The sequence below is a fragment of the Labrus mixtus genome, chromosome 23 (assembly GCF_963584025.1).
Source record: "Labrus mixtus chromosome 23, fLabMix1.1, whole genome shotgun sequence".
Lineage (NCBI taxonomy): Eukaryota > Metazoa > Chordata > Actinopteri > Labriformes > Labridae > Labrus > Labrus mixtus.
In genome coordinates this window covers 14,595,869-14,618,840 of record NC_083634.1, presented here as the reverse complement: position 1 = coordinate 14,618,840, position 22,972 = coordinate 14,595,869, and the positions used below count along the sequence as shown (strand labels likewise).

The window sequence follows — 22,972 nt, the reverse complement described above, 5'->3', positions numbered from 1 at the left end:
CAGCGGAAGTACCTTTTACGCTCCTTTATAAGCATCTCGGTTTTAAAGCACAGCTCAACAACAGGAAGGCGCGTTTCGTCACACCTTGAACGAGTTCCTGATCTAGGACGGAGCAGGTTTGACTCGGATTGGGATGCAACACTTCTATTCATTATTTGATTTTTTTTCCTGAAGGTTGCTTTGGATGACTTGATACCTGCCCAGTGGAGTCTACAGTGTGTGTGTGTGTGTGTGTGTGTGTGTGTGTGTGTGAGTTCAAACACACTCCTCTGTAATCCAGATGTTCAGCAGTTGCCATGGAAACGCGCAGATGGGTTTCGCTCCGTGGTCATGGCTCTCTTCAACAGCTTTGACAATCCAGTGTCTCTGTTTGCATTTTGTACTGGGAGCAGTGTGCAGGTAGTGTTTGTTGTGAGTTCCTAGGTTGTTTGTTGTTTGTTGTGTGTGTGTGTGTGTGTGTGTGCGTGCGTGGTGATGCAAGAGATGGTTGGTCTGGAGGTAGGTGTTTGTTAGTACAGTAAAGGGGCTGCAGGCCGTTGCCTTACAAAGTGGACCTGTGAGGGGAGGGGGGGGGGGGGGGGGGGGGGGGGGTCCTCACTCTTTCTGTCACATTTTAAGAGCTATGATGTCACCTTAGGGGCCTGAGTGTGGTCATGTGGTCATGTGATGTGTGATGGTCCCGGGAACAAAGGCTTCCAAGATGGAGTTACAGGGTGAAGGAATGTGTTTGTAGTTTGTCTACATGTTGTTTTTGGTGTGTATGGATGTTTATTTTCCTATAAATAAAACTGTCTGTGTCTGTGTGAGGATGTGTGTATTTATGTGTTTGAGTAATTTGTGTGTGTGTGTGTGTGTGTGTGTGTGTGTGTGTGTGTGTGTGTGTGTGTGTGTGTGTGTGTGTGTGTGTGTGTGTGTGTGTGTGTGTGTGTGTGTGTGTGTGTGTGTGTGTGTGTGTGTGTGTGTGTGTGTGTGTATCAGTGGGAGTTGGGCTGCTCCACTTTCAGCCCGACCAGTGACGGAGGCACCTGCACTGCGGTGGAGGTGGAGCTGGGAGGTGAAGCCCTGAGGCTGGAGCTCCCGTTGGCGGAGGTGGACGAGGTGGTCACGGCGGGCCTGATGAGCGGCGGCGGGGGGTGGTTGTGGGGCGCTCGGTTCTGGAGCGGGCGCGTCTGCAGGGGAGGCGGCTGACGGAGGAGGCTGGGGGGAGCCGAGGGAGGCGCGGGGCGCAGCAGGGGGGGCGGCTGGGACAGGGAGGAGGGAGTCTGGGAGGAGGAGGAGGAGGAGGAGGGGGGAGAGGAGCCCTCGGCGAGGTCGGAGGGAGAGTCTTCCATCTTGACCTGAGGGCGGGGAGGGGAAGAAAATGAAGCGAGATAAGAAGTCAGTTAGGAACAGTTGTGAGGAAAACACAGAGGAGGACAGATGAAGAGAACAAGAGAAGGAAATGTTCAACAATTCAACTCAAGGTGAGTTTTAGAAATCTATTTAAAGTCAGGTTCATGGTTCTTTATGTCTCGTGTATCAGCTGCTAGGCTCACCTCGTCCTCGTCTGCGGCTCCATCTGTAGCAGCCGACAGCTCCTCAGCGCTCCTCCTGGGGTCTCGCTGGTCCCGGCTGGTCGCCACCTGCTCGGCCGCCCACTCCCTCAGCACCTCGTCCAGGTTGAACCTGCGCCGGTAGCTCACAAAGAAAGAGCTCACCTGTTCAGACAGGAGGCGGCGAGTTAGAGAGTCACATGAGGGACGACAGAGAAGCTGTACCGCGGTGAAAGACGCAGAGCAAGAGAGAGAGAGCGGAGGGTCGATGGAGATCAGAGTTATCGTCTACAGAAAAATACTGAAAAGGACGAGAGAGGAATTGGAGGATGCTGAGAGGCAACTGCAGGATGTTTTTCTCCAAATCTTAACACCTGATGTGAAGATGCTCACCTGAGCTGGTGTCTTGGTTCCTATCACCTCAGCAATGGCAGTAAAGTCTTTACCATAGCGACGTATAGCTGAAAAGCAGACAGGGAAAGGTCAGGTTCTGTTCATAACAGGGCTGTCAGCATTAACTAGTTCATCCTGATTCATTTAGGTCTGAAATTAAACATTCATTTATTAATCATGTGCTTTTTTTGTCCCTTCAGGCGCACCATGGATAAGCCTTCCTGTAGTCAAAAGAGCGACACTGCTGCATCTTTGAATGTCTCTTTTCATTTAAACAAATCCAAGTTGTGTCTGAGAGAAACAAAAAAGGCAGAGTGGAAGAAGTGTTGTGAGCAGGGCTCGTTGATGTTTTCCGTTAACCTACATCTGAAGTCGGCTGGCTACGTGCACCTGCTCTTTTCGAGGTCTGAGCTGCTTGAAACAAACACAACTCTGCACTTCCTTCAGCTCTGACTCTCTCTCTCTCTCTCTCTCCTGTTTGTCTCGACAGAAAAGCAGAAGGCGGCGGCGCTTGCCTTGCTGCCTTTAGTTGCAATACATGGATTTGAACTACAGAACCTGAAATCTTTAAAATGACTCCTAAAGCTTCCCACTAGTCCAAAAAAAAAAAAAAAAAAAAGATTAACAGCAGAAAACAATTCTTTAACTTTTTGAACACAATCTCAGAATCAATGTCTGATCAAGGCAAAATCGATATCAGAACCAATCAGCAACCCCCGTCTAGAGGGACATGTGTGTGTAGTTCTCGGGGGAACTCCCTGGTGGATTATTCCTCATCAAAAAGTCCCCAGAACTGTTCGGTCCAAAAAACACCTAATGATAGCTGACAGCTAGTTTCATCCCAGCTGTTACCCTGCATCCTACCTCAAAGATCGTGTAGCACCAGCTGGTTCTATTTTTGTCTGCAGACGTCTGTTCGAGTAGTCAACGCAGAGTGAGTCAGACGGGATCCATGGCCTGTAGGGCTCTGTGTCCGTACCAACAGACAATAAGTAACATCTTCTGCCATGAAACCTCGTCTGAAGAAGAGCCCTCCCTGAATGCCCTTCTGTTCGTGGACTGATGCCTCTTTATTTGACAGAGCGACATGGAACAGTAGCCGCTTTACTCCTACTACAACTTTAGTTCACTTCCATCACAGCTGGAAACTAAATCACAGTAGCTCCTATTTATTTCACTCATATCAATTTATAGAAGCCAGAACAGACGGAAGACAGAGTAAAAAAATGTAAACACACTTCCTCGCTGTAAACGGAGCGTCACATTTCATGGATGTTTATATTTGAGGTTTCCTTCTTCTAATCACCGGACATATCGTTTCAGCCAATGCAACACCAGAGGCAGGTTTGTGCCATCTGATGATAATTCCTGACATGCTTTATAGTTTATTAAGGCTGCGTACAAAGGGCTATCTTCAGAATGTAAATAATCTTAGTCTAGCTTTTGTTAAGATGTCTCCTCGGCTGCATGTGTCAGTGCTGTGCGTCTACATGACATCAACACAGGCAGCTTGTGTGAGTGGAAAACGTGAAGATGAATTAAAGAGTCAGACTTCTGCCTGTGAATGAAAGGAGGACGAGGAGACTCAAGAGCACAAGAAGCCTCTGTAGGAGAAGATGATGCTGCTTTACTCACCCTGCACGGCCAGGAGTTGCTCCTCTGTGGTCCAACGAGAGTTCATCTTAGGTGCAGGCTAAGAGAGAGAGAGAGAGGAGTTAGATTGTTAGAAAGAGAGGGGTGAAACTGACAGCATGAGAGCAAAGAGCAGATTAGGGCTAATCTTAGTCCCACAAGGGCTAAAATAATGTGAGAAAGGAGTTGAGGAAGGGCAGGGGAAATACATTTAAGGACAGAGAGAGACACTGAATAGAAGAGAGTAGTTGAGAAGAAGGTGTCAAAAAAAGAAAGAACGACACCAAAAAAAAAAAAAACAACGTACCTCAGCAGGTTTGAAAGTACCAACGCCTTCATTTAAACTTTGTTTCAAACTACTGTTGTTCTGTTTAATCGACTGAACCTGTGAGAAACGAGGAGGGACAGAGAGAGAGAGAGAGAAGGGTTAGAAAACAGGGATTGATGCTAATAACCAAAAATAAGTTTACCCTTGATGTCAGCAACAACAACAGTATTCTTTGTAACAGTATATTTTTTAACACCAGCTGCTCCAACTCCATGTGACATCATTTTATTATTTGCTACAGTTGATTGTTAATCTACTTATAAACACCTCTCATTTCATTACATGACACATTATAATGTGACATTTAATTACTGTGGTTGTTCTTTCACCCTTAAACTCTGGAGGTCTGTTAACTTCCCCTTCTTACTGATAAAAAAAAAACCCTGAAAGCATCACCATATTGCTGTTCCTCCAAACCACCTCTACAAAAGATAAATAGTAGTTTATTCTCTGATCAATATCACCAAGATAAGACCGGTTTAAAAGATGCACATGCATTAGTAACATACCTGTCTCTTGAGAGATACCAACTGTGTGTCCAGCTGCCGTACAGTCAGCACTCCTGCGTCGTTGGAAGCTGACAGGGACGTGATGTCTCCCTGCTCGAGGTACATGCCTTTGGGGGGCCTGCGGCGGGCCCGGAGCGGGTGGTGGCGGTACTGAGCCCCGATGCTTTCCTTTTTCACCGGCCCAGAGCGGCTGGGCATCGCCTTGTCGGAGTTGGCGTTGTTTGGATTCTGTTTCACTGCCTGTGGGGACGAAGAAAATAAAAAAATCACAAATAGTATAAAAACCTGGGAGCTTTCCCAACGCTACATTTTCACAAGAAATGCAATTCAGGAGTGCAGCATCACATTCATGGATAATAAATGAGATCGAAATTGGGATCTCGATTTGGCCTGACTCATCTCCTCAGGCATCCATGATTTACAAATCACAACAATTTTTATATTCCAGCAGGCACACACACATACACAGTCAGGCAAACAAACACTATTAAGATTTTTTATTGCTCACCTCTTTCTTTGTGTCAATCTCAAAGTCACTGTCACTGCCAGGGTCGCCTTCCTCCAGGTCATCATTACTACGGGAAATAAAGAAATGCACACGTTTATTGTCCTTCCTGCTCAGTTCTTTCTACAATATTGTTTCTTCCTTCTGTCCATCCCCTCCCCTCGTCTCTTTCCCTCCAATACGAGTTTTTCCCCCCGGACTCGCTACAGGTCGGTGGGTTTCTCCTACCTGTCCTCTTTCTCTCTCTTGCTAACCAGCCTCCTGGCCTGTCGGTCCATGACTGAGGTTCTGGTCCTCGTCTTCTTCCAGCTGTAGTAGTACTTCACCAAGCTCGAGATCAGCTTGTCTGGAAGCTAAAGAAAATTAAAACAAATCAAAACATTCAGTGCCGAGTTTTGAAATTCAAACTGAAAATCAAACTAAAGCATTCTGTTCTGAATATCACCGAGCGGCCTCTCACCATCTGCTGGATACGGTGAAAGCTCTTGCCGTGGAAGCTGAAGGCCTGCTCAAAAAGCACTTTATCTTCCACCGTCCACTCGTCCGGAAAGGGGGTGAAGTTGGCCAGGTCGGCGAGCGAGCGCTCCACATCGTGTTTGTGCCATAACAACATGCCCAGGGCCTGAAGGAACCGAGGGGACGAATAAAGGGTCAGGCCACGAAGGGAGACAGAAAACAAGCCTTGAAACCAGACAGACTCGTGATTTTTTTTTTGTCGTGCCATACCTGCTCCATGTTGTATCCGTGTTTCTCTTTGGCCATCAGGATGTACTCGTCCACTGAGATGAGAAGGAAAAAAGTTTTGAGAGCAAAAAATGACGACATAAGAAGCAAAAGGAGACACGGCAGGGGAGGAAGAGAGTGTGTGTGTGTGTTCATGCATAGAGAGCTTACACATGGCATCAGACAGCTGACCGTTGGGGCACCACACCAACATGCTCCTCTGGTCCCTCTCATTGTGGCGGGTTGGACTATCTGGTAATGAAAACCAACAGGGACTTGTTTTGAACACAAATAAAAACACACCTCTCATTTAAATCCATCTAATCAGTGAGATTATACCTAGATCTGAAATCATCACGTACTCAAAGTAAAAGATTTTTTTTTTTTTTTACTCCCTGTATGTCTCTGTCTGAGATTGTCACGACTTCTCAAACTAATTAACTTTTACTGGCGTCATCTCTCGTCTTTTTTTTTTTTGCATGTTTTCTCCAGTCTGGCTTCAGCTTCCGCTTCATTAGCAAGAAAGACGTGCAGGAGGAGAAGACAGAGACGTGCAGCTGGTGTGCTCTTTAGGGAATTCAACACCTGCGCGCCGACTTTAAAACACAGGTTGTTTTCCCTCCGGTGCAGGCTGATGCTTGTGGGACAACTTCATCATTTTGCATCTACTGAGCCTCAAACAAGGTATCGTGGTATTACAGTAAGTCAGATCATCTAACATAACAATTCAGACTCTAAATTAAATGCTGATCAAACCAACTGAAACAAAGATTAAAAAAACGACTGAAACTAGCTTTATTCTGAGTAACCATGGCTACAGTACATATGATCGTGACACATCAAAAAAAGGCTAATTTGTGTGATTTGCCTGGGAGGAATATTCTGGATTTTTTTGTGTCTGTATTCCAAAAAATATACATTCAAACTATGATTCAAAGGACTAAAAAAGAAACTAGTTACACTATCTGTTTAAGAGAAATACTTCCTTTCTTTCTTTGATGTTTCAGTGTAACACTGGTCAATCGACTTTCATTGTTCTCATCATCTGCATTCTCCTTCATTCATTTCAATGTCACACACATTTCTCCTCACGTCCATGTTTCCCTCTCAGCCCTGATCCTCTCTCTCTCTCACTCTCTCTCTCTCCTGCTTTCCTCTGTGCCATCTCACCTGGTTTGAACTCTGGAATCTGAGCTTGGTAGTCTCCTCCCACTCTGATCATGCTGTCTGTAGACAAAGAGAGAGAGCGAGAGAGAGAGAGAGAGAGAGAAAACAAATATGACTTTTTATTTTCCTGATGGTGGGTAGAGCTGTACAGATAACAAAGAGAGACATCAGGGGAGATGGAATGAGTGTCATCAGTGTTATGACATACTAAATAAGTGATAGCGTTAATTAATTATCTGGAATACCGGATGCTGCTGGCTGCGTGGTTAGTATGCAAACCCCATGTACGGAGGCTGTAGTCCTCGAAGTGAGCAACCCGGGGTCGAATCAGACCTGTAGCTCATTTCCTGCATGTCATTCCCCACTCTCTCCCTCCCTGACTTCCAATTCTATCCACAGTCCCATCTCTCTAATACAAACACGCACAAAATATCTGAAATATTTAGATTTGCTCGACCCTTTAACAGCTTCATTACTGCTTGGGGAGAGCAGTCAAGTATATTAACAGCTTTTAAAGTACAATTGGTGACCGTAACTCAGAGGCAATCAGCAGTGCAACCCAAAAAGATTTTCTCTCTCACATGCAATGCCTTACAGTAGAGGGCAGACATGGGTAAAGTATTCTTCTCAAATCCCGTAACTGTGGGATCAGGGTTTGCAGTTTTGTTAAGCACTACTAACAACAACAAGATGATTGAGCTGTTCTTCCCTCTTTTTCCAAACTGTAAAAACACAAACCTTTTTCTGTTTGTTTCAGGGGATTATCTGTTTTATGTCACGAGTAACCTAAAAGGCCAAATCAGTTTCCTTGTCTGTTGCTGTCTTGCACTAATTCCTTGAACTTGATTAGTCGCAACATTTTATGTCACTCAAAAGTCTAAGTAAACAATTCAATCATCCGTGTTTCTTTCTCATAGTGACGGATGCACAGACAGAATTGGACAGAGGCAGAGAGCTGAAAGTGAAAGAGCTGACGGTGAACATTAAGTCATTAGTGCTGTGGTTAAGAGCATGAAGGCAAAGCGAAGGGAGACACTGTGAGAGCAGCAGCGAAGCAGACTGGGAGGAGGAGGGACACATTACTGTTTCCTCAGGGACAGAGGACAGGAAGGGAGGAGAGGGGGTGATGGGAACTGGAGTCTATGGGTGGAGAGAGGCAGGAAGTGGGTGAGAAAAGAAGAAACTTCTAGGTTGGAAGGGGGGGAAACGCAGCGTGAAAGGATGCAAACAAACAGGGGGGGGGGGGGGAATAAACGATGGAGAGGTGATTGATAAATGAAAAGTGATCTCCCTAAACCGCCGAACGGCTAAGCTGTTACGTTGGATCTAATGATATCTCTTAAGTCTGTGCGGCAAGTACACACAGCGGTTAAAACATGAAAGATCACCGGCAAGTCAGCGGGGTGAGGGAGAGAATGGAGAAGGGAAGAGATGTATGTGGGCAGAGCATAACAAGGATGGAAGAGTGTGGGAAGGGGGTGGAGGAGAGAAGGCGAGAAGGAGAGGACGCCGGTTGACGAGGACCAAAGAAGCACTGCAGCAAAGCAGCAAACGCAACCGAAGCGGCAGGCATGACACGGCTCCACACCGGGATCGCGTTTGTGTTTCACGTGGTCCTATCCGGAGACGTCGGCAAACCCGACAAATCTTTTGAACAACCCTAACCCCTTTTTTGGCTGTTACTGCGTCTCTCTCTCGAAAAAAAAAAGGAAGTGGTCCAGCAGATTTCTCTGAGAAATAAATAGAGCAGCTAGAGGAGGAGGAGGAGGAGGCTAGTGACTCTGACCCGACTCGACTGATGATTAAAATACGCCGGGAAGGCTGCACAGCATTTGACAGTTCTCCCAGCCGGCAGATACACCAATTTCTGCAGAACTGAACAAAAAGATCGACCTGTGATCAATTCCGTGACCCTTTTCTTTGTTGATACTTGCGTGGCCAACAGTTTCCTAGGCTATCTCTATCGCATGATAAGGGGCGCTCACTGAAATGGACCCTAATCCTAACCTTGGTTTATATGGGTTATACTTAACGGGGGAATCTTTGCACACGGAGACAGACTTTCCGACGAACAGAAAACAGTGTTAAGTGTAAAAACCGCATGCAGTGAGCAAACTATCACAGATGGAGCGTGGAAAACTTTGCTGCACAAAAGATTTCATTATATGCGCGTGTCTCTCTTTTAATTTCTCCCTTTGCAACTGAAGTGCTCGTGGGCTAAACTGTGCAACCAGTTTTTTTTTTTTTAAATAAGTGACCCAATTCTTGCCGTGCTTCCTGACACACACAGAGCAGGTTGGAGGTCAGGAAATCTTTATTGACAGAATGTTCTGTACACGTTACATGAGCCTCCAGTTTTTTTTTTCTCGAAAAAGCAGAGCCACACATGAAGTCCCCTCTAACTTTTTTTTTTTCCTTTGGCTAAGCGGTCAGTAGAAAGAAGGTAGTGCGAAGTTTGACGTGTGTCCGTGTTCCTACCGTGAGCATGCTCTTCATCGCTGCTCTCCTCTTCCGAGTGGGGTTGGCTGTTGCCATTGGTTACAGTCTTAGCTCTGCTCCTGGACAGGACCCCGGACCCCGAGCGCTCCATCACTGAGGGCATGGCTGCAAAAACAAACATAGACATGAGATATGAATAACCAATCACCATCGTGATTTGATCTCTCCTAGACTATCATCGAAAATGAAATCACACAGCACCTTATGATGCCACCTTGGAAGCACTCTCTAAATTTCTATAATAAGAGCTCAGTCATAACTCCTCTTATCTCTGGAGGACCCTCATCATCACTCGCCGCTATGCAAACTTTGTATTACATTTTTTTTTTTTTTTTTAAACTATTATGGAGAAAAACATTCTTTTTTCAGAAATGACATTGCAATTTTGTCCATCAGTCGGCATCGCATCTCCATTTTTTTTACAATCCTCTTAACGTCGTCCGCAGTACAATGTGGAGGAGTATCACAGCGGAGTAGACAGTGACCTTCACAAGAACTGCTAGACTTATTGTATCGTAACATGTTCTCCATTACAGTTACTTAGACAGGAAATCAGCCTTCTTCTTCTTCTTCTTCTGCGTTTCTCTGCACAGCCAATTCCTTCCAAAATCCATTTACAATCCAGATTATTTATCGGCTATAATCGTTCAAGTAAAAAATAAAACACTATATTTGATTGCAATTTCTGTAACTGGTGAGTTTGCCCTCTTTAAAATCTGTATCATTATCAAGCTCAGACTTCCTCCATCGCTCATGCTCTATTAAAGATCTCCAAATGTGACAACTCAATTTTTAGCCCCGTTTCATTTCTGCAAAATGAAAATCTGTTGCAATACTCATTTCTATTCAGTCTGCAGCACATCTTACATAAGCAACTACGTGGACACGTGTGAATGTTGAGACGTGCTTAGGAAACCCATCATATCAGACAAGGGGCATCTTCTGAAGAACAACACGAGGGTCCTCCTTCATGAAGGGGACTCTCGTTTAAAGTGTCATCCACAGTCAGAGCCAGTTATCACTACGTGGCCCAGCCTCGTTGTCTCTCCCTCTCTCTCTCTCTCTGTGTGTGTTTCCTCCAGGGCAGCGAGTCTACACAGTAGCACAAAAGACTAGACGGTCAGCTCAGGACACACACATCCACACACAAGCAGAGAGTAAGTCCCTCCAAAAAAAAAAACCCCCAGAGGTGAACACAAAGAAAACACCGATCATACTCGCACATGGATGTAGAAACAACACAACAACAAACTAAAGTCTGTGCAGCGAATCGCCCTAGTTTTCCTCCACCAAACACACGAGCAACTTCGTCGTCAGTAACCTAACTTGAACTGCGACCAGAACAAAGCAACGACGCGGATTTATATGGCACAGCAGACGATCTACATGAATTTATGTTCCATATTCTTCAGATTAAACCTGCTCTGATGTGTCTTTTAACAAGGGGGGAGGGGGGGGGGGGTGCAAGGGGGAAATCTCTACAACCCCAGAGATTATACTACATCTACCAAACTCCATCAGACAATACGAGAGTGTCTGAGGCACTCTGGGGGTCTTTGTCTATCTAGCCCCCTCAAAAACCCACAACAGCTGCCCCCTCTAACTTCACCATAAACTTATTATCCGAACATGAACACGTCGATTTTCTACATCTCCACATCTTTTAATTTTGTGCAGCTGCATCTTACAATGGAGTCTTGATGTGTATAATCTCACCCCCGGTTCACTTTTTTTTTTTTTTAAAGAGAGTTTTAAGGTAGTATAGCCTCGACTCAGGCACGGCTGTAGTAGCCTCGATCTCTGGCAGATTCGTCAACTGTTATGAGCCAAAATAGTCAAAAACAATTGTACGAGAAATGGTCGAGTCTGTTATTGAAAAGCACAATTTAACTCAGTTTTTATTCTTAATAATTTAATTTGACTATCTCTATCTAAATAACTTTTTTTCTCCCCCCTTTTTAAATCTGACATGGCAATGCATGATAACACACACACACACACACACACACACACACACACACACACACACACACAAAACCCACAGCACACACACTGCTTCACGTTTATTAAGTTTAAATGCATGTGTATTTATTTTTTATTTTTTTTGCAAATGTCTAATAATCTCCTATAATCATTTTTGTGTGTGTGTGTGTGTATCTGGTAAAGACAACACTACAGCTCTTCCATCCTGTTTTGAATTTTCCCATTCTTGGTTTTGTGTAAATAAGTTAATAAATAAATTAAACCTCACAGTGATGGACTAAAATGGCTTTGCATTGCTTACTTTGCTAAATCAATCAACTTCCACATCTTTTCCTAAGCAGTCATCTTGGCGTTTTTTTTTTTTTGTGTGTGTCACACTTTGAAGTCCTTTTGTTTTCCCCACGCTGAAGCTGCTGTCTGGTGCTGATGTGAACTCAACAATAATTCGCCCTTTAGATTATTAAAAACTCCGAGTTGTCGGGACGTGTAGCTGCAAACTGCTAGTTTGAACAATCAGAGTCATTTTCAGACACTCAGGAATAAAAAAAAAGAGACGACCTCCCCCCCTGTAGTCATCAAAGTGCATCTGGAGTCAAACCGAGTTGGTCATCGGGATGCTAATGTTAGCCACTTAGCTTGCGGGCTAGTACCCCTGCGTTACATTAGTAACGTAGTTGGAAGTGGCGATAACAGTTACACCGTACCTGTGTGTCGTTTCTCTCCGGCGTTTTCCCCCCCGCACTCAAAAACTTAATCCGCACCTTCCGTCCGCGGTGTAAAACGTCCTCTCCGAAGTGCTCACAGGAAATTTGGTTAATCCTTTAAAAAAAAAAAAAATCTTATTTCTTGCCTAATTGATGAGCGCAGTCAGTACAATGAAGTGAACTGCAGCCGTGTGTGTGTGTGTGTGTGTGTGTGTGTGCCGGGGAGACCGGACAACACCCGGGGAAAAGTGAGGTGGACATCCGCCCCGATGTGGTTCGCCTCCTCCCAACACAGCCGTTTGGATTGACAAAAAGTAGTCCCGTCAAACTATTACTTATATCTTCTCCCTTTTTTTTTAAAATTATTCACTGCTAAGCGTCATATTTGACACGTAACAGCGTGTTTCTTCCACAAGCATCGTACTGAAAGGCTTTGGCAAAAAAAAAAAAAAAATCCAGTTTATAATAATAATTACCTTACAATTAACACTTTGCTTACGTTTATATCTTTAAAATAGAAAGAGGAGGAATTGTCTGTGGTGTGTAGTAAATGTAGGAGGATGTTTTAGAATGTTAATCTCCAATCTATCCAAAATCCCATAAATTAGGGACTACTTGCCAGTGTGTCGGCGGAGGGATTCGTCAGCTGTGCATCGCTGTGCTGAGGCAGGCTGTCCAGACTTGCACTGATGTATGCATGGTGGTGGTGGTGGAGAAGAGGGCAGGGGGGGAGTGTGGGGTACAATTGAACCTAGAGGTGTGTGTGTGTGTACATGAGAAAGTGTTATCAAGTCCTCACTCTGCTGTGTGCATGGATGATGACTCAGATAACAAGTTTCAGCATACTTGATTATTTTTATTTCATTTAAAATGTCCAACAATTCAAATGTTCTACCTTTTTTGTGTGTGTGCGTGTGCATTAGTAGCCTACATGTGCACAGGTTGACGAGTGTTGAGTGTGTGTGTGTGTGTGTGTGTGTGTGTGTGTGTGTGAATGGAATGTTTCTGATTGCTTTAGCAGGATATCTCACACCTGATGCTGGCAGCACACACAATTTAACACACATACAAATAACCTGCTGCTACCTTCATAAGTGTCTGCTGCTGACATGTAACAGCCTGTTATCCTACTCCTTTATTTTTTTTCTCCACTTTCTCTTTGCCATCACCTCCTCCTTCCTTCCCCACCTCCTCTTCATCATCCCTGTTTGCACATGTTCCCACCTCAGCTATAGCCTACATCTCCACCCTTGATCTCTCTCTTGTTTGTCACCCACCCTTTTCCCCCTCCACAGTCCTGCTCCTTCCTACACTCCTTTTCTTTCTTACCATCCCGTCATTTGCTCCTCTTCTTCTCTGCTTCTCCACTACTTTCTCTTCCTTCACACCTCCTGAGTATCTGCTCTGATTCCCCTCCTCAACCTCCCCCCTTTTCTTCTCGCCTCAGTTTGTGCACCCTCCTCCAAGATTTTTTTCTTTTTTTGTTTCTTCTCCTTCTTACTCCTTATTATTACCAACCCTGCCTCCCTCCTCTCTCACCCATCCATTTCCTTTCCCTCCTCCACTTCTCTCCCCTCCTTAGTATTTCTCCCCCCCCCCCCCCTCCTTCCTCTGCCCTTCTACATTCCCCCTCACTTTCTTTCTCCTTGTGATGATTCCACTGCTCTGTCTCTCGTGCCTTCCCTCCACTTCTTCCTCACTGCTCCTCCGCCTCTTTCCTGTCTCTTTCTCTGGCTACTTATCTGTCGACCTCTCGCCGTCTTCCTCACATGTCACTTTTGATTTCAACAGTGTGTGTGTGTGTGTGTGTGTGTGTGTGTGTGTGTGTGTGTGTGTGCGTACGTGCAAATTCTTCCCTTACCCTCCCCCCATCCTCCCCCTACGGTGACACAGTAAAGCAGTTTCGCTTTGCTCACCTCCAGCCCTCTCCTACTTCTCTCCTCTTCCTCCTCCTCCTCCCTCTCCTGCCTCGTTTTCACCCTTGCCACCTCCTCTCCTCTCTCCTCACCCACTTCCCTCCTCTCCTCTCATTAGTCAGTGTCCATGAAAACTCACCATTCCACTGATTCCTCTCTTGCTCAGTTCTCCAGTCACTATCACATCCCCACTAATGAACAACTGCTATATCTCTCCCTACCTCCCTTCACCCCCCCAGCCCCCTCCTCGTCTTCTTTCTGTCCCCGCTCCCCTCCTCTGTCCTCGTCTCCATTCCCCTTGCTCTGTCTCTCTCTCCTTCTCATTCCCTTCTCTTTTTTTCTCGCTCCGTTTCTCTTCGATCTCTCAGAAGTGAGTGTCCCTCCCACTCTCCCTTTAGCTCACTCTTGTTTCCACTTCTTCTCCTCACCCCCTCCCCTCCTGTCTCTTTCCACCTGTCTCGTTCTTGTCTGTCTATCCGTCTGCTTTCCTCGCCAAATGTCTGTCTCCTTCCCTCACGACCTCTCCCTTTCCTCACATCTCACCCTTACTCCCATCCGTCCATTCGTCCTCTGACTTTCCTCTGTTACCTCAGCAGATGCACAGCCTAGAATCAGATGGGATAGAATGGGCTCTTCCTGCTGAAAGGACCGTCATGCAAGTCCAAAGGCTCAGTGCTGCAATACTCACCTACATGGAGGCACAGAGAAAGGCTTATTTTAGCCATCACCAACTCAGTATGGTATGATTTTTCTGCTTGGATTGCCAAAACATCATCATGAAGTCATCACTGTATGACACACCATATGACTCATTGTTGTCTGACACGAGCCTTTGTGACGTAAAGATCAGAGTACATCAGTTCAAACAGATTTTATATAACGGTGATATCAGTTCATCTTTGAATTAACCCCGGGTGTATTTTCCAAGTCACTAGACATACAAAAGTTCAGAAACGGCTTTGCAATATGAATGCCTCCAAGGTCAAGATCTAAAAAATAACCTTCAAGGGAATATACCTGATATCACAGGTTGTGGCGTGGTGAGGTTTAGACTCTATTCTGTCACTCTTCCTGCTATTTACAACATTCAAACAGGTTTTCAGTTACTACGGCTGTACGCTGTCCGCCCATGTCAGAAAAAAACCAACAGAAATTCAACCAATTTATTTTTATCGTGCCAAATCAAACAGAAGTGATGACTGTTATAGCCATAACGTTTCAACTTTATTGTAGCGTGTACAAACTTCATCTTAAAATATATGAATGTATCTTATACCACTCATAACCTGATGCTCAGAATGTGGATAGTATGAGAGTACATTGTTCATGTATAATGTGTGGTTTAGAGACTGGGCCATCTGCGTGCTGTGGAGGGCTGGTGTGTGTGTGTGTGTGTGTGTATATCTGTATGGGTGTACATGTGAATTTGTTTATGCCCATCCCCCTTTTCCCTCTTATTTAACTCGATAGCTACTCGACTGATTGCTCAAAAAAAAAATTGTATATCTCCACCAACTCTCCCCAACACAATGGGTACCCACATTCTTCCACAAAAAAACTACAAGTATCTCCTTTCACTCAGGAATGAATTAGTGTGAACTGTAACGCTTAAACTCTATCAAGAGTTTATCAACTGTTTGGTCTTCAGTCTGGTTGTCTCCGTCTTTGTATACTTACTCCTGTTCTGTCTCTTTACGTCCATTGATATCACCTAATTAAAAAAAAGGATTGACAAAAAGAAGTTATCCCATGACACCTAACCCTTGGTGTTGTAATCCCACAATGGTCCCACAATGCATTGCACAGAGGTAATGGCGGAACTGATCACATCTGGGGGAAAGAATCCACAACATGTTGGTGAACCAGCAGAAATGAAAGAAAGCAGCAATAAAGATAATTCTGTGGGACACAAATCAGCATCAGGAGCCGATCTGATTGGCCAATCACGTATTGCAGCTGAGGGTGGCACTAAAGGAAAGTTTACAGAGTCTAAAAAAAAAACAACAACTGGAAAGGGGTCATCCTCTTGGGAACATGAATAAAATGGAAAAAAAATGAACCGGGATCCAGATAGTTATTTGAGACGCAATGCCGTGTTATGGGCCAGAAGGTCGGCACAGATGAAGTTATGACCTGCGGGTGGCGCTAGGAGAAGAAGGTCAGAAGGTCAATGACATCATAATCAGCTCTCAGGGATCAATCAGTAAACATCCATGGCAAGGTTAAAATGCTTTCAGGCAAATTGTCATTGAAAATGTTCCAAATGAAAATCCCCATTTAAGATTCCTCCACTGCTGGTTAACAAAAAAAAATCTCCATATTAATACTTCTGCATGCACAGTTGCAATTTTACCAATACAAACCATTCATATTAGATTATCAAATGAGGTTTAAAATACCCAAGTGGAATCCAGGCTACAGCCAAATCTAGCTCCAGTAGGGGTGTTAATGCAGAAATGGATGCTGCAAGGCTGTCCACATAGTTTAAATACAAACAGTCATAAATCACTTAGATGTATATAAGTACAACTGCAGCAGCAGACAGATAGCAGACATTCCCAGGCAGCGTGTAGACTTACTGTAGAACCATGCATTCTAAGCAGAACAGCCATGAAGGGGAGGATGTCCAGTCTAGGTGTTGTAATTCTCTGCTGCAGGGCTTGCTGTGTTGAGAGAGGCCTCATCTTCATCCACCAGTCTCCTCTGCCCCCTTTCCACACTGCATCTGTTGATTCCCTCTCTCAGCCTCCTCCCCTCTCCTGCTCTCTTCACTTCTGCTGCCTCCCCTCCCTCCCCTCCCTCCCCTCCCTCCCCTCCCTCCCCTTCCCCATCTTTCTCCTCCATCCTCCTCATCCTCATCCTTTCCTGTCTCTCCATTATCATGTGCCCTGATTGTTATTTCCTCTTCATCTCCTCGTTTCTATATATCATCCCACACATCTTTAGGCTGCATGAGAGCACTATATGTGTGTGTGTTCCAGTATATGAGTGGGTGGAGGTGGCGGGGGGGGGGGCGTCTTGAATTTCATTATGAGCTAGTGCAAGCACACCAGAAAGAATGCATCGAAATACTTAAATTCTTGACTGTGTATAGACAGAGGGAAACATGTAGAAAGTGGTGAAAAGGCGTGCTGATAAATATATGTTTGTCTGGGCTTCAGGAAAGAAGCAGACAGGGGGAGACTTCAGCGAGCATCAGGCCTCTGTACAGACTCTCAGAGCCTCCCCGCGCCCCCTACTGACATATGAAATAAATAGTTTTTCTACCGACAGCCGAGAGACAGATTCCCAGAAGACAAAAGACTGTAGGCGGGGTTTAGAGACTGGGCCATCTGCGTGCTGGGGAGGGCTGGTGTGTGTGTGTGTGTGTGTGTGTGTGTGTGTGTGTGTATGAGAGGGAGAGAGAGGAGACAGAGAGAACCCCCCATACAAGGCCGTTATTTGCATTATGGAAAAGTGGGTAGGCTGTGAAGGTGGCCATCTCATATCCCACTAAACCAAGAAACTCACAGTCAGAATCAGAGACGTGTGGAGTCATATTTAACCCTGTGCTTTTACTTTCCGTCCAGATTTAAGAGATTCAACGTGCAGAAAAGGGACAGACGTGTGAACTCAAAATGGGCTTGCACGTTTGATAAAAACAGGCCTGACCACAAAGTCATGTGAGAGCGCTAAAGAAACACTGCATGCTTTATATATAACACATGCTTTGCAAGAAGACATTTCTTTCTTTTTTTTTATGCATACATTTTCTACCCGTTTGCTCTTCTTTCAGCTGCATATGTTGCACAGCCATTACTGACCATGCATTTGCATTTGCATCTGGATGCTCTGTTGCCTCTTGCACAAAGGCTTGATACTTGTCATGTATGTAAGTGGCAGACTGTGTGCTGAGAGCTACACCCTGAAGAAGGCTTTTTGTACCAGAACATGTGGGTTACTATTCAGCTTTTTGCTTTTTTTTAAATGATGTGTTTTTAGCATCTTCATTATGAAATAGCCAAGTGAATGAAGTGATTTATCTAAATCTTTAAAGTGCCCCCCCCCCCCCCCCCCCACAAAGAGTACCATAATAATATTTTGCATGATCTTCTGAGCACTTCAGATTCCTTTTTTCTGTGTTTATTTCCTTTTTTGTTTAAGGAAAGATTATTAAGAGACAAAAATACACTTTTATCCTAAGTCGTGACATTTCCCATCTTTAGGTTCACAGCCTCTGCAGCCATCTGTCATGTCAGCCATCTGTAGGTGTGACCTGCGGTGTAAGAGAGATAAATTAGCCTGTAACATACTTTTTTATTTACAATTTTTAAAACTCATAGGACGCTAGTAGCCTGGTGGATAGTGCACGTGTCCCATGAACGGAGGCTGGAGTCCTCCAAGAGGGCGGCCCAGGTTCAAATCCAACCTGTGGCCCAATTCCTGCATCTAATTCCCCACTCGCTCTCTCTCCCCATTTCTGACTCTATCCACTGTCCTATCTCTACAATAAAGGCACAAAAAGCCCCAAAATAAACCTTAAAATGATCATGATAGTGATGCGTGATGAGTGTTCCTATATAGGCTCCTATAGCATGTTTATGTTGTATATGACCTCAGTTTTACCCTTCAGTCTCCTTGAATCACCCTTGGGGCCTTTAATGTTCACACTGAGGACTATAGTGTGCCTTTCCTATACATAACTCAATAAATATCCACATCTAGCCTATGTGTTTTCTTTGTTGCTGATTGAAGGAATATGCAGCAGTATCTTCATGCTGCGGGGGGGAAGAAGCATAGTGTATTTTAAAAGCAGCCTCTACTGTGTTTGTTCAAGTTGGCGTCAAAAGAAAGTAAAGGAAGCTGAGGCAGTAAAAGTTAAGTAATAAGAGAGCCTATATTTTCTATAGCTGCTCATCTTTTATCCTGTCTTTGGCTTAATTTTGGGTTTGGAAGAACTCTGGGGTTGCATAGAGAATTGAGTGATTTCATACCTCACATTGCCACCTAGTGGTTACTTAGATAAACTGCTTCTTAGTAGAATATCCTCCTGGATGCTGATGAGCACAAATTAAAGGATTAAAAGTAAAGAGAAACTGAATTAAACTTTTTTTGTATATGTATCCTCTCTTGGAAATCCCAAATCCATATATATGGAATTTTTAGGATATACTAAGATACAGGCACTAAGAGGGAGGCTACATATCAATACAGCCCAAAAGGATTTCAGAACGAGGTCACATGTTCAAGCAGCTTCTCCACCACAAGATTACTGGAAAAGATCTAATAATCCTGAAACATTTTCAGTAATTCTGGAAAATGTCCATGCTTGAGTAATTCAATCATATTTATTCGTTTATAATACAAATTATTATTCTTAAGAGGAACTGATACTGCTTCTATTTTCCTGACCTTCCTCTGTTTCTCTTGCTGTAATCAACATGTTATTCAACCTTGATCCGGAATTTGTTTTTTTTGTGTGTTCAAGGGGAATTCCAACCTATGATATCCACATTATTTGTGGAATATATATACACCTATATTATACTGTATTTGTCCATGGAGGCTGCTCTTTGGACAATGAATGTCTATACTGGAGAATATAGCCTAATACCTTTTTTGGGCTGTTACTTGTCACAGGCTGATTGTGTGATAGTTGGCCAAACACTTTTGTAGTAGAGAAGCAAAAATACAAATCAGTTATTGCTAATCTAGATGCACATTTAAATGTCAATACAAGACACTTACCATAGATAATGCATAGAAAAATACAGTAGGCCTACATGCTAATGCTGCGTTCCATTTACCTAGGAACTCGGATCTGGTTATGACGTCACATGAGTTAATGCTGCATTCCTAACAAAACCAAGGTACTGCTGGAGGCGTCTATGTTGCTTTTCTGACTTGCAACTGGAACGTAGTTAACTTGGGTGTGCGTCATTCCCACCTCGGAACACGGAAATTCCGACAGGAAATTCCATCAGGAACAACAATCCATTGAAAGTTTCTTGTCACCTCTCACCGATTTTTTTTTTAATTACTCAAAATTTCTAAAATATTAGTGTCTCTATGCAATTTGAGCAGAATGAAACTTTAATGCCGCGGTCCATTTACCTCGGAACTCGGAAATTCCGACTTCTGAGGTAAAGCCGCGTTCCATTTACCTCGGAAATTCCGAGTTCCGAGTTCCGAGGTAAATGGAACGCGGCTTTACCTCGGAACTCGGAACTCGGAATTTCCGAGGTAAAAGGAACTCGGAATTTCCGATTTCCGGCTTCCGAGATTATGCCACGTTCCATTTAATTCGGAACTCAGAACTCAGAATTTCCGACTTCCGAGATTATGCCGCGTTCCATTTACCTCGGAACTCGGAATTTCCGACTTCCGAGATTCGAGGTAAAACCGCATTCCATTTACCTCGGAACTCGGAATTTCCGACTTCCGAGATTATGCCGCATCCCATTTAACTCGGAACTCAGAACTCAGAATTTCCGACTTCCGAGGTTATGTCGCATTCCATTTGAAAATTCTCAGCACTACAGCCAGGGACATCAGGAACCAGAATCCATTGAAAGTTTCTTGTAACCTCTCACAGATTAAAAAAAAAAAAAAAAAATATCAAAATTTCTAAAATATCAGTGTCTCTATGCAATTTGAGCAGAATTCAACTTTAATTTTTAAAAAACTTCTACAGTAAAACCTGCTGAAAATCTGCTCTCAGCACTACAGCCAGGGACATCAGGAACCAGAATCCATTGAAATTTTCTTCTCACCTCTCACAGATTTTTTAAAGAAAATTACTAAAAATTTCTAAAATATCAGTGTCTCTATGCAATTTGACATGAGGAACAAGAATCCATTGAAAGACCTTTGTCACATGTCACAGATTTTTCAAAATAAAATATTAAACATGACTAAAATATCAAAGTCTCTATGCAATTTGAGCAGACTCTACCTTTAATTATCTCAAAAACTCTGCAGTAAAATCTCCTGAAGATTCTCAGGATAACAGTCAGGGACACGAGGAACAAGAATCCATTGGAAGACCTTTGCCACATGTCACAGATTTTTCAAAATAAAATATTAAACATGACTCAAATATCAGTAATTCCTTGTATAGATGCGCATCATGTTTCAAGCGGCGACTGGCCTGACCGGGGTTTTGCAAAAGACGGCTTCACCGCGGTGTACGGCGTGGGCTGCGTAACCATGTCCCGCCCTCTGATAGTCTGTCGTCACATTTCCAAACAAGGAAACCATATTCGCGCTACAGCAGTGGTGCATTCGAATACTGTCGGAAAAACGACGATTCAAACATTGGAAGACTCCTCGGCTAAATACGGTAGCGTGGCCGAGCGGTCTAAGGCGCTGGATTAAGGCTCCAGTCTCTTCGGAGGCGTGGGTTCGAATCCCACCGCTGCCAAGAAGCTTTTCTATAAAAATGAAATGGCTGAACTATCTGAATGATGTTTAGTAGGACATCATCAGGTGTGTTGGAACAAAAATCTTCAGATGTTTCATGCCGGATCTCATGGTGCTCCTGTGTTGATCCCTATGGTTCCCGTCTCAGTCAGTGGCACATCCAAATTAGACAGTTTGGCTGAAAATGGTGATTTTGAAAGTACCAGAGCCCCATTTCTTTGACCTTCATCTAATGTGCAGACTTCTCTGATGACTGTTGTGCCATCTGCAACTCTGAGGAGTTTTACAGTTTATGGGGGTTGGGTTTGTATACTGGAAAAAGACCAGAGAGAGAGAACTTGAACACCATGGAGTCTGCTATAGCGCGCAAATGATTATTCAGAAGGCCTATTGGATGTGATATTCCCTAAACCCCTGCAAGTCAGGATATAAATGCATGTACTGTTGGAAGTAACCTAAAGTTTTACATCCACAACCTGTAATGATTGATTGTGCATTGTTAATAAAGGTTAAATGTTCGATGGGGTGCATAAAATATGAACTATTTTCAACACGCCTAACATCAATACTTAGGCTATGTCCTTCTAATTTATGCACCTCTTACCTCAACCACACTTTGATTAAAAATACAATTCGCACTAACCTTTTTACTTCTAGTTGAGTTGTTGGAATTGTTTATTTTAGTTAGGGCCTCATGCACCACAGCTTTAAGCAGACTCTCAGCTGTGAACTTTGTTGTTTTTACTTCCTTCCATTTGCCATGCACCTTAACAGCCTCTGCTCTATCTGGTCTCATGCACTACATCACTTTATTCTATCCTTTCTATTTCAGTATTCATCCAGCTCTGGTTACTTTATTCCTGTTGTTTCCATCATTGCACTACGGTCACTTTATTTATCTCATTTTTACCTTTACAGTTATATTGTTTATATTAGTTCTGTTGTTCCATTATTCACCATGCACTTTAATAACTTATCATTTAGTATTTGCCTACTTGCACATAGCTCTGTATATATATATTTATTTCTCGTTTACTGCACATAGTTCTGTTTACATCTGTTTACATCTGTTAGTCCGATCACTGTCCACTTATATCTACTCTTTTATATTTTGTATTTTTTAAGTTAAGTTTAAACTTTAAGTTGTATTTAAATTGACACTTTATATTATAGGTTAAAATGTTTCGTCTACTTGCACTGTTGTTAATTTACTGCACTGTGTGCCTTTGAATTGCCCCCCACGGGGACAAATACATTTTTTTGAATTGAATTGAATTGAATTAAGCAATCCATGACCCACAACTGGATTTTACTTTGTTAAAACAATAACTTGTGAAAAGTATTACTAAAATTTTTAAATGTTAAAGGTATTTCTTTTTCTTACACATCATAAATATTTAGTTCATAAGTGGTGAAGTATATGGAAGCCCATTTCCGCCAGTTAAAAAAATAAAAATGAAAACTTATGAGATAAAAAGTCATAATTATGAGATAAAAAGTCATAATAATTAGATAAAAAGTCATAATTATGAGATAAAAAGTTTAAATTATAAGATAAAAAGTCATAATAATGAGATAAAAAGTCATAATTATGAGATAAAAAGTCATAATAATGAGATAAAAAGTCATAATTATGAGATAAAAAGTCTAAATTATAAGATAAAAAGTCATAATAATGAG

The 22,972-nt window shown here is 43.4% G+C and overlaps 1 protein-coding gene and 1 non-coding gene across 5 annotated transcripts; one reads left to right on the top strand and one right to left on the bottom strand.

Moving 5' to 3' along the window:
- Positions 1 to 834: 834 nt before the first annotated feature.
- On the bottom strand, positions 835 to 16,613 carry rcor2 (REST corepressor 2). Of its 4 annotated transcripts, none has more exons than XM_061031276.1 (14): positions 16,471 to 16,613; positions 9,268 to 9,393; positions 6,793 to 6,849; positions 5,794 to 5,874; positions 5,626 to 5,678; positions 5,360 to 5,521; positions 5,128 to 5,252; positions 4,903 to 4,969; positions 4,395 to 4,634; positions 3,865 to 3,942; positions 3,561 to 3,618; positions 1,926 to 1,993; positions 1,536 to 1,697; positions 835 to 1,337 (listed from the first exon to the last, which is right to left on the bottom strand). In XM_061031276.1, the coding sequence occupies exons 2-14, from the start codon at positions 9,389 to 9,391 to the stop codon at positions 975 to 977; spliced, it is 1,638 nt and encodes a 545-aa protein (XP_060887259.1). In that variant the 5' UTR covers positions 9,392 to 9,393; positions 16,471 to 16,613; the 3' UTR covers positions 835 to 974. The 4 variants fall into 4 exon arrangements, with proteins under 4 accessions (XP_060887259.1, XP_060887261.1, XP_060887258.1 ...); XM_061031278.1 differs by lacking the exon at positions 16,471 to 16,613 and adding an exon at positions 14,031 to 14,136; XM_061031275.1 differs by lacking the exon at positions 16,471 to 16,613 and adding an exon at positions 11,976 to 12,198.
- Positions 16,614 to 21,211: 4,598 nt separating this feature from the next.
- On the top strand, positions 21,212 to 21,293 carry trnal-aag (transfer RNA leucine (anticodon AAG)). Its single transcript has one exon. It is a non-coding gene; the product is annotated as a tRNA-Leu (tRNA).
- The last annotated feature ends 1,679 nt before the right edge of the window (positions 21,294 to 22,972 follow it).

What these genes read in the sequence shown, in the direction of transcription:
- rcor2 (XM_061031276.1), bottom strand. Translation starts at nt 9,391, where the DNA reads ATGCCCTCAGTGATGGAGCGCTCGGGGTCCGGGGTCCTGTCCAGGAGC. An exon ending in TTCACCGTATCCAGCAGATG is followed by an intron (nt 5,253 to 5,359) that starts GTGAGAGGCCGC and finishes AATTTTCTTTAG; the next exon opens with CTTCCAGACAAGCTGATCTC. An exon ending in AGATTGACACAAAGAAAGAG is followed by an intron (nt 4,635 to 4,902) that starts GTGAGCAATAAA and finishes TCGTCCCCACAG; the next exon opens with GCAGTGAAACAGAATCCAAA.